Here is a 15,400-nt window from a genome sequence, read left to right as displayed (position 1 = left end):
TCCAAAACCACGGATGATCTCGCCCAGCGGTTTCATATATGTGTTGAACAGGAGAGGCGAGAAGATCAAGAGGTTTCTAAATACTCTTGCCACTATCATCCATTATCTCTTTCCCAACCCCTCAGACCTGCCTCTGATTGGAAGGGAAAAAAGGAGGCAGGCTGCTCTTATCCATCAAGAAAGAAGCCATTAAATGTGGAAGCCATTTTGCTTTCAATCTGGTTGAAGAGAAAGCATTTAAAGCAGCAGCCTCCAACATTTCGGACACCAGGGACTAGTTCCATGGAGAAAGTTTTTCAACGGTCTGGAGGAAATGGCATGGTTTTGCATGCTGCCTACTATCCCATGGGTGGCGCTTTGTGTCAGGGTTCCGAATAGCATCCAAAAGTAAATCAGAGTCCAAGGCAAAGTATTGCTCAAAGTTTCAATTTATTAAGAGAGCCATGTTGGCACATCTGGGAAAACCCCAATCTGAAAGCTTCCCGGTTTCCCCCACCCAGTTGAAAGTTCAAGATCTTGCCCCCACACCCACAAGTCCATCAGATGGTCCAATCTTCCATTGCCACGCTGGCAGTTCCACCCATCCAGTTCCAGTCAGGTGCAGAGGTGCAAAGACAAAGGATGACCTTGGCTTTCTAGAAGGAATTTTGTTTTGGCTACATAGCATCTCACTCCTTAAAATCCCCCCTCCCATTTTCCCACAATAGAAAATGCATAGCAGAATAATAGAAAATGTGGCAGGCCAAAGATCCAAAAGAAATGATGGCTGCATGGACCAGGGGTTGGGGACCTCCTGATTTAGAGGAAAGTGTCCTTGTGCAAAGAATAAACCAAGGCATGGACTCTGCTTTTAAAAAACACAGCTTCTCTTGAGGATATCAGAAACAATGATGGGGCTGAGGGAAGCTAGAGAAACAAAAACTTGGAAAGAGCTGGTGTTCCTTGCAAAGAAGTGGGTCTCCATGTTTGAAAACCAGGGTCTTTTGAATTCTCAAAACAAATTCCAGCTCTTGTGCGGTTAGGTTTTGCCCAAGCTGGGTAGGTTGGAGATGGTATGTAGTCACAGAGAGACTAACAGTTAAACTGGAGAAGTCAGCCTCGGCTGACCTCAACGTACCAAGTTCTGGTCCTTTGAGATATATTTGCAAGCACAGAGGCTCTGATGGGGATTGAACTGGTCCAGAAGGCCTACCTCATGAACCCAGGTGCTCCAAAGCACCCACTTGCCTTGGGAGATGAAGATCCACCCAGTCCCTTTGTGATTACAGGTAGTCCTCGACTTACAATCACAATTGAAGCCGGAATTATGGTCATAAGTCATTGTAGTCATACGTAGAAGCACCCAAATGACCGGAAGTAACCTTCTGGCTTGTATCATGATTATTAAGCGAACACCACAGTTGTTAATTGAATGTCACAGTCATTAAGGGAAGCCATTCACTTGAGTGGACGTTTTTGCTGAAAACATCACAAATTATTCACGTGACCATGGAATGCCATGACTGGTTATAAAGATGACTGTCCAATATGCAGTCATGTGACCGGGGTGGGGTGGGGCAGTGTGTCCATTTAAATGGCCAGGAGTGCTCTAGGGCCACAGTTATGACTGTAGCTGTCAACAACCATTCATTAAGCAAGGGCTATCCGTACCCTGACTATATCTGATGCGTGACACCCTGAACCACAACTTACCACTACTATCTAGCGGTTCTGAAAACTTTGATTCAGAAAGTTGTATAAATCATGGAAATCAACTTAGCAAACCACAGCTAAATTAATGTGTTGTGCAAACTTATTACAATATGTGTAAATATACTATACATTAGGCAAGCGTAGCCACCGTTGGACTGTAAATGGGGAACACAAAGCAATTTCATAAGAAAGAAAAAAGACACAGTCACTCAGAAATGACTATGTCAAAATTATTCTCTTTGCCTTCAAGTCGACCAGAAGGATGGGCACTGCATATAAGTTTAATGATCTGAAATCTAAAATGTTCTCTTGGAGTCAGGAATTTGCAGGCACCCAGGAGAGAAACTGAATGCAGCAAGGAGTGCTGTCCTGAATTTCTACTATGCCATAAGCAGCATGCTTTGAATTCCTGCAGAAGTATTCCCCAACTTCAATTCCAAAGTGGGAGCATTCCTGGATAACTTTCCTGTGTGTCATTTTATTTTCCGGTGATTTGTTCAAACCATTTTCGCGGGCAAAAAACTGCCACCATACTTTTGTTTGTTTGTTTGTTTTTAAAAATAAATTTATTTGAATTTTAAATTAGTTAATTCTACTTCGCTTCTAGCCCTCTCGTCTCCCAATCCCTCCCCATTACTCCCATTCGTTTCCTAGAGATCTAGAGGTCCTGCCTCTCAATTTTTTGGCCTTGTTCGACTGGCTGTATTCTTCCTATTCCAGGCAAGGCGGGAATCCCGGCTTCCAAGTTGCATCCAGACCCAGAATCCCCTTCTCCCTTAGGAAGCAGCTGAAGTTGAAGGAGCTTGGTCACTGGGAGCAGCTGCTCCTGCTGCATTTGAATCCATTTGGGGTACACGCTTGCGTTTAAAGAATCCAAGCTGGAGAGATGATAGGGGTGGGGGTAGGGAAGAGAGAGAAACAGATTTAAGTGAAGGAGAAATTGCAATGCATCTCTCAACAGTACTAAAATAATAGACCAGTAATATCAGGATCTTCTAATCTCTTTTCTAAAATGTGAAAGTAGCTGCAAAGAATACTTAACAGGAAATCTGTTTCTTGCCTCTGTTTTATCCTAGGTCCTGAAAAAATCCAGAGCATACAATTTAGTATATTAATGCAGCGTTTTTTTTAATTTTGGGAAATTTAAGATGCATGGACTTCAACGCCCAGAATTCCCCAGCCTTCCATGCATATGTAGCAGATCAGACACAACTCAAGAATCAAAGTGTGCAGGACAGATGAAGTTAACTTGGCTGGGGAATTCTGGGAGCTGAAGTCCACGTATCTTAAAAGTTGCCAAGGTTGAGAAACACTCTGCTAATGTACCTGCAATGTACAGGTAGTCCTCAATTTATAACCATAATTGATCCTGGCAATTACGGGTGTGTAAGTTGTGACAGTCATAAGGCAGATCGCCACATGATCGGATCCCATATTACAACCTTTTTATGGTGATTGTTAAGTGAACCCATTGTTCATTGGGGGCTGGTTTATGGCTATAAAGGTGGGCCAGTTGCCAAGCACCCAAAATGCTGTTACATAACTGTGGAAAGGGTGACATCAGAACCTCAAAATTCAGGTCATAATTAGCATTTGGACTCCATTATAATTTCAAATGGGCACTAGGTCGTAAGTTGGGGAGACATGATAGCATTGTTCCAATATCTCAGGGGTTGCCACAAAGAAGAGGGAGTCAAACTATTCTCCAAGGCACCTGAGGGTAGAACAAGAAGCAATGGGTGGAAACTAATCAAGGAGAGAAGCAACTTAGAACTGAGGAGAAATTTCCTGACAGTTAGAACAATTAATCAGTGGAACAGCTTGCCTCCAGAAGTTGTGAATGTCCCAACACTGGAAGTCTTTAAGAAGATGTTGGATAGCTATTTGTCTGAAACGGTATAGGGTTTCCTGCCTAGGCAGGGGGTTAGACTAGAAGACCTCCAAGGTCCCTTCCAACTCTACTATTGTGTAAGTTCTTTTTTGGTTCTTCCTGCCAGACCATATTCTGAGCTACAAGAGGCTGAGATTTTATGGCGTAGAATGTGAATTGTCAAAAAAATCCCAGGAGATAATAATACTGTCATATCTTACAGCATATGGAGAATGCAGCCTGAGTACATACTTTACTTCTATCTGAAGTTCCTGCTAAAAAAAATCTGCTGCCCTACTTTGCAATCAGACAGAGGGAAAACCTCCACTAAAACCGATCTGGGTTTTGGGGTTGATTTAAAGTAGAGATGGGAATAATGTCCTGTAAGCCCAGATCCTAGCAAGACCCACATCAAACTGATTGACAGCACAAACTACCAGCACAAACCTTATACAAGACAGCCACTATAATTGCTAAAAGCACGATGCCTCCAACGGTGCTGCCAATGATGATGGGGACAGGATTGAACGGCGAAATTAACTCAATCTCTGTAGTGATCTGAAAAGGAAAGTGATAGCAAGCTTAAGCTTGTTCCCACAACAGGTTTCCATTCTAGGAATCGGTTTACCCAGAAACCTTCTTGCTAGATTCAACTGCAAAACAACCAATGAGACAGTGTAAGAGACGAGGAGAAATTAGCCTTTGCTGCACACTCATTTTGTTATTCCTCTTCGGTGTAAACATTCTTATACGATATGCTAAAAAGGGGGGGAAGAACAGTAGGCAAAGGAATTGTTGGATGTTCTCTGAACTTGGTTGTTTTCTTGTATTCATTTCATTACCCATCTAGGTAACGTCATCAGTACTAGAAGGCAGTGGGATTGTTCTAACAATGATAATATTAGTTAGTTCCGTAATGAAACTAATGAAAACAACCAAACTCAGAGAGCTCCAGGACCCCCACAGTTCAACCCTATTTACAAATATCCCCTTCTGTTGGTAGGCAAATGAAAGATATGAGATAAGAAAATGAAAGATGGATTAATTGAGTTGGCACAATATCACTCAGCACAACTCTCCATAACTCACTATCCTGGCTTGTCCCCCGTCTCTGAACCGCTTAACGTGTTAAGCCAGGGTTCCCCAACTTTTCTGACTTTGGAATTGGGGAGGGGGAAAGAATTGTTCTGTGTAATGGTGAGCAAGTGTGCATGCGCAGCTCCATTTGCATAAGTTGAGGGCATGGGTGCCCATCACTCGCGCACACACTCACATAAGTGGGGATGCACATGCTTCCCACCACTTCTGTGGCCCAGTTCCGAAAGGCTCCGGGCCTGGTAGTAGGCCGCAGCCCAGGAATTTGAGACCCCTGCTTTAAACCTCTCAACTCTTTCATTAGATTCGACCAACCATAACCTTCTCAGTCTTCCCTTTCTTCTCAATCATTCATTCTTCCTTCGTATGTTTTATGCTTCAATCTTCCTTCATTTTCTCTCCATGACCGAATTACCTCAACATATTTTTGTACCAGTCCCTTGGTTTTGCATTCCAATCACCTTAGCTCAGTTCACACTCATTCTTGATTCTCTTTTTTCATTCTCCCAAGTTCAGCTTATTACTGCGTTTCTCCTGACAAACCCAGCCCTCATTTCCACATTACAAAATCGGCAGCTGCATGTTTGTTTTTTTTACCAGCAGCCAATTCTGTTCCTTTCAATAAAGATCCACTCATCACAACAGACCACATATGATGGCAGGAAGCTAAGCCCATTAGCTTCCCCCCTGGTTCTTCTCTATTGCTTCCTCCTCTCTCCCATTCCCTGTGTTTCAAGTCTATAACAACAAGTCCTCTCTGGGCACCTGATATAAAGGTTTTGCCCTTAGCATCTTGAAGATGCTACCAGCTTTCATGACTCAGTTGCAGGATGGACTAAGAGAGCTTTCCAAAGAACTTGAGAGCAGGATAGGAGCAATGAGTGGAAATCTATTAAAGAGAGATCCAATCTGGAACTAAGAAGAAACTTCCTGACAATAAGAACAATTAATGTAACAGTCTGCTTTATGGAGTTTTGGATGCACCATTGCTGGATGTCTTCAAGAAAAGATTGGACAGACCTCCAAAGTCCCTTCCACAGTCAAAGAATTATAGGGATGCTATAATTCTATGACTCCTTCCTTGCATTTCCACTGCTCTACCATTAACTCTTTAATTAACCAATCCTGGCTGAATTACCTGGCTGAAATCCTCTGCTTCGTTCAGGAAAAATCTGGTCTCATCCACCCTTATAGATGCTTCGCTGCCAACATGGAATGTTTCGGACATCAGCTTTAGAAGTGATAAGCAAATGAAAGAGATCAATATAGTTTAGTCAATAAAAAAGGTCAATATAATATTGGTCTTGGAGGTGGGGCGAGGGCACTCCAGAGCATATGCAGAGCGACTGGCTTAGGCAATCTTTCCCTGGAAGCCTCCCCACCCCTCCATTATTTCCTAATAATCGATCTAATAACCAGGTTGGACTAGAAGACCTCCGTGGTCCCATCCACCCTTACAATTTTGTATTTTTATATTTTTCTCCTCCTTCCCTTTTGCTTAGCTCACCAATCAGGACTTTAAAAAGAGAGTTCCTTTTTCTTATTTTCCACATATGAATCCCAAATCAAACATCAAAAGTGGGTGTGATGGCTGTTGTAAGCGTTTCCCTTATAGGAATTATTCATGAATAGAAAATTCTTTAAAATGCTTTCTTTGTCCAAGGTATTTAATATAAATATACCTTCCAAACAGAACAATGTAATAACCCTATTATCAGACAGAGGTACCACTTACTTTGGAAGATTTATCTTCTCTGTAAAAATCTCCAGAAAAATTGAACCTGATCGATTTTCCCTTAGCAAGACTGTTGATAAAGCAGTAAACTTTGGGGCAAGCAACAGCCCCCAGACAGCCTCTCTGTCAAAAGAAGGGAAGAGAAGAGAATTGGTATTGCACGTTCAATCCGTCACCAGAAGTAAAAGTTTAGTCTCCCAAGTTTTCAGACTTATGCTGGAGGCCTTCCTTAGGGAACTTTCCTCTATCAAAATGTGGGTTTTGGACTATTCTATGCATAGTATTTATGTAGTGCATGCTTGTGTGTGGCTTCGGCTCCTAAGTATCTGATAAGCTGTTGGTAAATCACTCCTGTTGACTGACAAGGGACCTGTATCCTAGGCTTCAATCATTTCCCTGACTATTTTTGTACCTGCTCAGCCAACAATCTTAGTAGCTGTAAAATTGTTGTATGTTTTTGTTCATTGCGTACCCACAACCAAGCATCACATAAATACTACAGATAGAATAGCCATAGCACACATTCTGAAAGAGAGAGGTTCCCTGAGGATGGCCTCCAATCCGAGCTTGGAAAACTAACACACAGGTCCAGTGACCGATCCTGATTGGATCCTGCAATATTATCCTGGGACACGTATATTCACCTTCATTCATAAGAATTTGTATTGCTGCTTGCATCTGAGACAAAAATGTGCATCGGCTTCCATTGAGGCATTTCTTCTCATAAAAAAAAATACCAACCTAAATGAAGGTGCATACAGGTAGTCCTTTACTTACAACCATTCATTTAGTGACTGTTCAAAATTAAAACTGCACTGTCCTCACATTTATGACAGGCACAAATCCCTACAGACATATGATTGAAATTCAGATGCCTGGCAAACCAACATGTATTTATAACAGTTGCAATGTCCTGAGGTCATTTTTGCAACCTTTCCAGATGGTTTACAGTCAATGACTACCTGTATGCACTTAACAACCATGGCGAAAAGGGTCACAGAATTGGACTTGACTTGCTTAAAAACCATCTTGTTTTGCAGTGGAAATTCTGCTTTCAGTTGTGGTCATAAGTCAAGGACTTTCTATACTAAATTCTTACCGAGATGCGTTTTGTGACATTTTTCTTGCTGATTCCTGTTCTGAGGGTAAACAATGGTGTGCAGGATAAGTGATTTTTCTAGGTGAAAAAAAAGAAAAGTCATTTTGCACAAGTGGAACTTACAAGAAATGTACCAAGCGATGCTATGAAAGAAACAGGAGTATCACAAAACATTCATGTGAACAAGTTAATGGCCATTTCAAGGTCAATCTTATCTGGAAAAACAATAAATAGTTCAATGATTAGTCCTTCTTTCTTGCATGCTAGGAAAAGTAAGTTCAAATGACTCTTACTCTGCCTAAATTGAATTTGCTAATAAATATGTGCTATGGTTTATTTCCAAAAATCTATATATTAGCCCATTATCCTTTTGACAATAGCCTTAGCTTATAAAATTCATCCCTATTCTTTCTGGATACAGGTAGTCCTTAATTTACAACCATTTGTTTACTGACCGTTAGAAGCTACAACGGCACTGAAAAAGGTTACTTATGACTGGTTTTCACACTTATGACCGTTGCAGCATCACCAGGGTCACATGATCAAAATTAGGCGCTTGGCGACTGACTCATATTTATGACTTCTGACAAGCAAAGTCAATGGGGAAGCCAGCTTCATTTAACAACCGTATTACCAACTTCACAACTGCAGCAATAGGTTGTAAAATGGGACAAAACAAATGTTTCACTTAGCAATGGAGATTTTGGGTTTAGTTATGGTTGTAAGTTGAGAACTACCTGTATTAGAAGAGTGCAGTTACCAATGTTTATGATTTTGACCCGGCCTGTCTTATGTCCCTCCAACACAACCAACCGGCTGTTCTGTCCCAACTGAACTTCCTACTCTTGAAAAGCCCTTTCAAAGTATTTCTGCAAGCGTGGGGCTTCCCCAAACTGGATGACTCCATTCTCATTCAAGTGTTGTTTCAATCACACAAAAACAGACATTCATGGAATAAATTTGCTAGAGGTATATATAATACAGGTAGGGCTCAACTTTCAACCACAGCTGGAACTAGAATTTCTACTGCGAAGCCAGGTTGTTTTTAAATGAGTCACACCTAATTTTACAATATTTTCTGCCACAGAAGGTAAGTGAATCTCATAGTCATTAAGGAAATCTGGCTTCCCCTATTCACTCTGCTTGTCAGAAGCCACCTGAGAAGATTGAAAACAGTGATCACATGACCCAGGGTGCTGCAAACACCCTAAGTACCTATCAATTGCCAATTTTGATCCCATGACTCTGAGGAGCCTGCACCTGTTATAAATGTGAGCATTGGTTGTAAGCTGTGGTGGGATTCAGGCAATTCAGGCCAGTTTGGCCGAACTGGTTGTTAAATTGCTGGCTGGCCCCACCCCTTCCTGCTCCGCCCCTTCCAGGAGACCCCCACACACACCCTTTTTGGCCCCAGGAGGCTGCAGGGAGGACTACTAGGCCCAAAATGGAGCACAGGGGGTGGGGGGTTCCAGCTCCCGTGGCCTGTTTTTTCCTCCCAGGGGTTGCAGAAGACCGAGTGCTGCCTGTCACACTCCTGGCCATGCCCACCATAGCCACGCCCACCCAGCCAGTCATAAGGGCAGAGAACAGGTTGTTAAATTATTTGAATCCCACTGAAGAGGGGAGGAAAGGAATATAACACCCACCACTGGTTGTAAGTCACTTTTTTCAGAGCCGCTTTGATTTTAAACAGTTACTAAACAAATGGCTGCGGAGGACTATCTATATATTTCCAATACTAAATCTTTCCTCCAAGTTTACAGTCTTCCTCCAAACAAGTATTATTCAAATGCTCTCTCTTGCAGGCACTCTAATCAACTAGCGTTGGTAGTTCTTCTTACCTCCTCACTGTAGGATGGTGTTATATTCCAAAAGAACCCATGTTTTGTCCTCAAAGGAAGCTCAAACGTTACATTGACTGCAGTGGCGTTTGAGTCCAAATTCCTCACCTGCCAGAACATAAAAAGAAATTGAGTAAATTTGGAAGAAATGGAATCAGGTAGAGACGAAGATGTTGGCAGAATGAACGTGTCAAGAGATCAAAAAGACCTGGGACCATACCATGTGTAACCAAAAATTGTAAAGTCACCACATTGCGCCATTATTCCTGATAGATTTCAATATGCTTGAGGGATTGCTTCATGTAGCTATTCAAGGTTTTACTTTAATTATTACTTTTTTTTTCCACAGAGAGAGAAATCTTCTGTCCACCCAAAAAAAAAAGACCTCTCATAAAGACCGCATAGAGCAGGGGTGTCAAATTCAAGGCCTGGGGGGCTGGATCCGCCCCGCGGGGTGTTTAGATCTGGCCTACAGGGCTGCCCTGGAAACAGCAAAGGACCGGCCCACGGTGCCTCTTCCAGCAAAAATGGAGCTCGTGAGGGCCTCCAGAGTTCCATTTTTGCTAGCAGAGGGTTGCAGGAGACCATCCCAGCCAAAAAGGGAGCTTGCAAGGGCCCCGTGTGTGCCCCCCCCCCCGCTCCGTTTTTGCCAGTAGAGGATTGCAGGCCATCCCAGCCAAAAACGGAGCTCGGGAGCCCGTTTTTGCTGGCAGAGTGCTCGGTCCACCACAGATGCCCCCACTACGAGTGAAATCATGCTGGGCATGCCCACCCTGGCTTCCCAAAGTCAAACACAACCCTGATGCAGCCCTCAATGAAATCGAGTTTGACACCCCTGCCAAAGAAGGAATTATTGTAGGTAAGTATGCAAAGAAAGATAGATAACTGGAATATTGATGGGTTGACTACAGGAGTACATGCAGGTTTATTTATTCACTTTTTAAACTGCATTTGTGAGCCACTCTAGTCACATTGCTCTGAGTGGTGAACAATAAAACAGAAACACAGTGGAAAAATAAGATCACAAAACTATATACAAATAAATGCAGGTAGTACTTGAGTTGCAACCGTAATGGAGACTGCCTATTAATGGCATAATTCCTAATGGTTCATAAAACAGTTGGTCGCATGACTGACCCGATTTTATGACCTTTTTTGTGACAGTCATTAAGCAAATATAGCGGTTATAAAGCAAACGTCACGGCCAAGGGAATGCTGGGGTTGTTAAGCAAACCCGTTGGTTTGCTTTGGAGTGGATTTACCGAAAACGAGAAGAAAGTGCCAGTTTTCGGCAAAACCAGCATAAAACATGGTCATGTGACTACAGGATGCGGCAAACCGCTATAAATAATGGTGTGTCAGCAAATGCCTGAAGTGAGGTCACATGACCATGGGTTGGGAGATGGCCGACCGGCAGAACTTAGGATCCGGACCTTAAGTTCTCCTCTTTGAAGTTGGTCGTAACTTCAGTGGTCACTAAACAACTGGTCATAAGTCAAAGGCTACCTCGACCTATGCAGATGAATGCCCACAATCAAATGGAGATAAATGCACCAAAACAAGAAGTTTTAACACTCTTCTGGAATGTGAGGACACAGTTTGTTCGAAGCCTATCCCATAATATGGGGTCCACCACAAAGAAAGGCCTCTGGTTTCATCCAAGTCCCTCAGACTTCATGAGCAGGATGGGCTCTCAGCAGGCCTGCTTGAGAAGGCCAGAGCAGATGGATGGAATCAATTTGGACAAGAAGCTTACAGATTTAATTAATTGTTAACAAACAGGGGAAAAAAGACAAATCCATTACCTCATAGCTATGTGTAAGTACTTTTTTCACTGGGTCCTGAGTAGAGAAATTGAGATATGCAGTGGATTGAAGCCTAGAAAAGAAAGGAGAAGCCTCCATTGGGATCAGGAAAGATGTAGAGTCTCACTTCTTTCCTCAACAACAACCCTGTGAAGTAGGCTGAGCTGAGAGAGAACGACTGGGCCCAAGCCACAGTAGGTTGTTATAATATGAAGTCCCTGCTGATAATCCAGGACCACTCTGGTTTGCAATAGTGGCGAATATCTGTAGCTCAGGTGTAGGATGAGGTTGAAGGTTCATTCTCCGTGGGACAAACATCACGTCATTTAAAAACCAGGATCCACGGACACCAGCTGGCGGTCAATCGCCATGATCCCAAACCCTTAATCTCCACCCACACCAACATCAAACAGCACCAGTTCAATTGGAGCAACACAAAAATCATTGGCCACACTACCACCCACCACGCTAGTGAGTTCATTGAAGCCTGGCACCCCACAAGCAATTCCTTCAATAGACACATCAACCTACAAAGCCTACGAATCCCTCAGAACCCAAATCAACCACACAGCCAACCAGGGACAGCACCAACCCTCAACCAACCCACGCAAACTCCCCTCCCACCAATAGTTCACTTCCCAATGACCCTGATGTAACCTCCTTATCTCAAGACGCATCACAAGACTCACCAATGACTCACAGCTGACCCATCACAAGACCCTCACTTGACACACCTGAAGCCCTTATCAACAGAAGAACACGGACACTGACATCCCCTAAACTCCGCTGAAGATGTTACCTAGCCTGGTAATGAGACGTTCTGAAAACAACCCACAAGCTCGGAGAATGAACCTTCACCCTCGCACTACCCTGGTTCTTGGGTTTGGAAGGTGGAACTAGGCCAACGTCAACCAGGGAGCTTCTGTGGCTGAGAATGAACTAGCATCCCAGCTCCTTCTTCAACATTTTCACCAGAAACCAGGGTTATTCCTGGGAGGTGGGCTATCAGGGAAGGAACCCCTGATAGAATAGAAAAAGGAGACAGAATTACTCTTTCACAATGATGTTGACGGGATGCAAAACAGGTAGCCGTCCGGTAGCCTCATTGTTCTCCTGAATGTGGCTCTCATTCAAACTGGAAAAGACCAAAAAGGAGAACACAGGAGAAGAAGGTCAGAAACTTGCAGAGGGGGAAAGACCAGGGGTGGGCTTCAAAAATTTCAGCAACGGGTTCTCTGCCCGGTTGCTGGGTGGGTATGGCCATAGTGGGCGTGGCCTAGTCAGCCTCTTGCACCATGGCGGGAAGTGGGGACGTTTTCACCTTCCCTGGGTTCCAGAGGCTTTCCTCAAGCCTCTGGAGGGTGAAATCTGCCTCCCCCGACCTCCCGACCTTCCAGAACTTCCAGGTGGCCTGTTTTCCCCCTCCTTGAGCCTCCGTGTGGGCCATCCACTTACCTCACATCCAAAACGGGCCATGTGGAGACTCCAGGGAGGGGGGGGAGGGGAGGGGCCAGCCACGGGTGGGATTTGGAGGTTCTTCAAACATTAGCTAGGGGTTCTCCCGAACACGGGCAAACCCGTACCAGCCCACCCCTGGGGCAGATACTCTCTCGGGTTCCTTACCTGTGGGCACGGATGGTGAAGTAAACGAACTTTTCCGGCCAGGTATCCCCTTTGGAGGAGCGGAAGGAAACCCAAAGGAAGGCCTTCAAGAAAGAAGATCAGAGATAGCACAGCCTATAAGAACACCAGTTTTCCTGTTCAACCCCATTTTCTTTTTGTCAACCCTTCCTTCAGCTAAAACAGCTTCTTCCCTCCCCACTACTCAACTGCAGCATCCCAAATACAGGTACCGTATTTTTCGGAGTGTAAGATGCACCAGAGTATAAGGCGCACCAAGGTTTTGAAGAGGCAAATTAAAAAAAAAAGGGTTTGCACTCTGCAAACCTCCCAAAATGGCCCGTTTTTTGCTAAAACAGCCCTATTTCCCCCCCCCCAAAAAAGGTATGAATAGCCCTTAGGAGGCTTGTAAAGTATTCCTGGGGGAGGGGGGGAATAAACAAAAAACAGCCCATTTTTCGCAAAAAGGGGCCTGGTTTTTTGTCAAAAAAAGGGCATTAGGAAGCTTATAGAGTACTCCTGCGGGCTGAGGGGGGCAAAATTGAGCAAAAAACAGGCTGTTTTTTGCTCATTTTTGCCCTCCCCAGCCCCCAAGAGCTCTCTAAAAGCCGCCTACAAACTCTGCACAGCCATTTTGGTGAAGGGGATGGGATTTCGGGAGGCAGAAAATGCTGTATTCAACGTATAAGACACACCCAGATTTTCAGTCTCTTTTTTGAGGGACAAAGGTGCGTCTTATGCTCCCAAAAATATGGTAGTTCTCGACTTATGACCACAATTGAGCCCCAAATTCCTGTTGCTAACTGAGACATTCATTAACTGAGTTTTGCCCCTTTTTATGACCTTTCTTGGCACAGTTGTTAAGTAAATCACACCAGCTATTAAGTTAGTATGGTAATATTGCTGTTAAATGAGTCTCTTTTCTCCATTGACTTTGCTTGTCCAAGTTTGCAGTTTTTCATTAGCTTGAAATATAAAATTCAAAAATACAAAAGCAAACAGTAGGGGAAAATGGGAGGGAAAGGGAGAAGTGTAGAAGAGAAGGGAAAAAAAGTAAAAAAAAGTGTTGACTTCTGACTCCCTTCGGTGCAGTGGAATAAGACAGTAACATCAAACCTCATCTTTTTTACTTTTCCATAATAGTATAAGCTAGCTATTTCCGTAACAACAAATATATTTAATCAGTAAAACCAAAAATCAAACTTTCATTTTTTTCCCCACCTCAAGCACAAAGTCCAGAAGTGGTTTCCAAATAGAAACAAAAGTACTGATATTCTTTTCTTTGACCAAAGCAGTTCATTGACTTTGCTTTTCAGAAAGTAACAAAAGGGGATCACATTATCCCAGGACACTGCAGCTGTCATAAATAGGAGTCAGTCGCCAAGTGTCTGAATTTTGATCATGTGACCAGGGACGTGCTGCAACGGTCATAAGTGTAACAAATGGTCATAAGTCACTTTTTTCAGTGCTGTTGTAACTTCGAACAGTCACTAAATGAACTGTTATGAGGACTACCTATATTTTGGATGCCGGTTCCCATTGACTCCAAAACCTCACAATCCTACGTTGATCATTGTGGTTTGCAAGAGCCTAATTTGTAAAAATGTTATGTATTTGCCAGTTTCTCTTTTGGTTATAGAATTAATTCTGTTTCCACAATCACTGAGAGGAACGAGGAATAGAACTTGCTTATTTATTTATTTGTTTGCGTATTTTATTTATTTATTTATTAAACGTATATGTAACTTTGGACAGTGAGATGGGTAGCATATAGAGCGCAAGGTCTCTAACATCCACCAGCCCCGTGACGTCATCATGGAGGAGTGGAAGAGGCCTCCAGTGGCAACCTGTGAAACTCAGGTGAACTCTATGCCCAGGAGGGTTAAGGCAGTGCTGGAAAATAATGGTGGCCACACAAAATATTAACACTTTTGGCCCCATTTGGACATTATCACTTAGGGGTGTACTCACTTTTGTTGCCAGCAGTTTAGACATTAACGGCTGTGTGTTGCGTTATTTTGAGGGGACAGAACATTTACACTGTTATACAAGCTGTCTACTCCCTACTTTACATTGTAGCCAAGTGTCATTTCTTTAGTGTAGTCACATGGAAAGATACACTTAAATATTTTCAAAATGCGAGGGGGGGGGGTGTTCGCTTCTGTGACATACTGTACATTTAATAAATAAATGAACATTGTAATATGTGCCCTGTCTCTCGATTCCTTTTCCGCTTTTCTCCTGCTGGCTTTTAAAGTTGCATATTCCCATCATGGTTACATTTACAAACGTACAGAGTAGAAATCTTTTCTTTGAAAAACAAGAGAACGCTGAACTCTCCCTCTTCTCTGCACAGTAATTATATAGAACTGGGATACATAGCTAGCCTCGCTTATATTTGCGTCCTGCACACAGAAACATTTTATTCTTCACATTTGGCTTTCACACACTTTGGTTCTCACAGCTGTCCTTTCCTTCCGTGCTTGACTTCATTTCCCATGTCTTACCCGAGTGCCCGCCTTGAGAGCGGGCGGCCTGAAGCGGCAGGAGCTATGGCGTACGGAGGCATTTCCTGGGAATGCATGCATCTGACAAGCCGGGAACAGAGGCCAGTTCGACTTGAAGCAGAAAGAGAATATATAT

General features: G+C 43.3%; 1 protein-coding gene across 1 annotated transcript in view; it reads right to left on the bottom strand.

Annotated features, from left to right (window-relative positions):
• Nucleotides 1–2,260: 2,260 nt before the first annotated feature.
• Nucleotides 2,261–15,400, bottom strand: part of LOC309381849 (integrin alpha-X-like) — a 62,557-nt gene continuing 49,417 nt past the window's right edge. Inside the window, exons 21-30 of the mRNA XM_081933136.1 lie at nucleotides 15,265–15,375; nucleotides 12,761–12,843; nucleotides 12,189–12,272; nucleotides 11,138–11,210; nucleotides 9,333–9,440; nucleotides 7,492–7,569; nucleotides 6,393–6,515; nucleotides 5,796–5,888; nucleotides 4,010–4,120; nucleotides 2,261–2,570 (exon numbers count right to left, since the gene is read on the bottom strand). Of these exons, the coding sequence (XP_081789262.1) occupies nucleotides 2,469–2,570; nucleotides 4,010–4,120; nucleotides 5,796–5,888; nucleotides 6,393–6,515; nucleotides 7,492–7,569; nucleotides 9,333–9,440; nucleotides 11,138–11,210; nucleotides 12,189–12,272; nucleotides 12,761–12,843; nucleotides 15,265–15,375 (966 nt within the window). The 3' untranslated portion in view covers nucleotides 2,261–2,468. The remainder of the gene's footprint in view (nucleotides 2,571–4,009; nucleotides 4,121–5,795; nucleotides 5,889–6,392; nucleotides 6,516–7,491; nucleotides 7,570–9,332; nucleotides 9,441–11,137; nucleotides 11,211–12,188; nucleotides 12,273–12,760; nucleotides 12,844–15,264; nucleotides 15,376–15,400) is intronic.

The sequence above is a fragment of the Natrix helvetica genome (assembly GCF_964273705.1).
Source record: "Natrix helvetica genome assembly, chromosome: Z".
In the NCBI taxonomy this organism is placed as follows: Eukaryota; Metazoa; Chordata; class Lepidosauria; order Squamata; family Natricidae; genus Natrix; species Natrix helvetica.
This window is presented reverse-complemented; position numbering and strand designations above follow the sequence as displayed.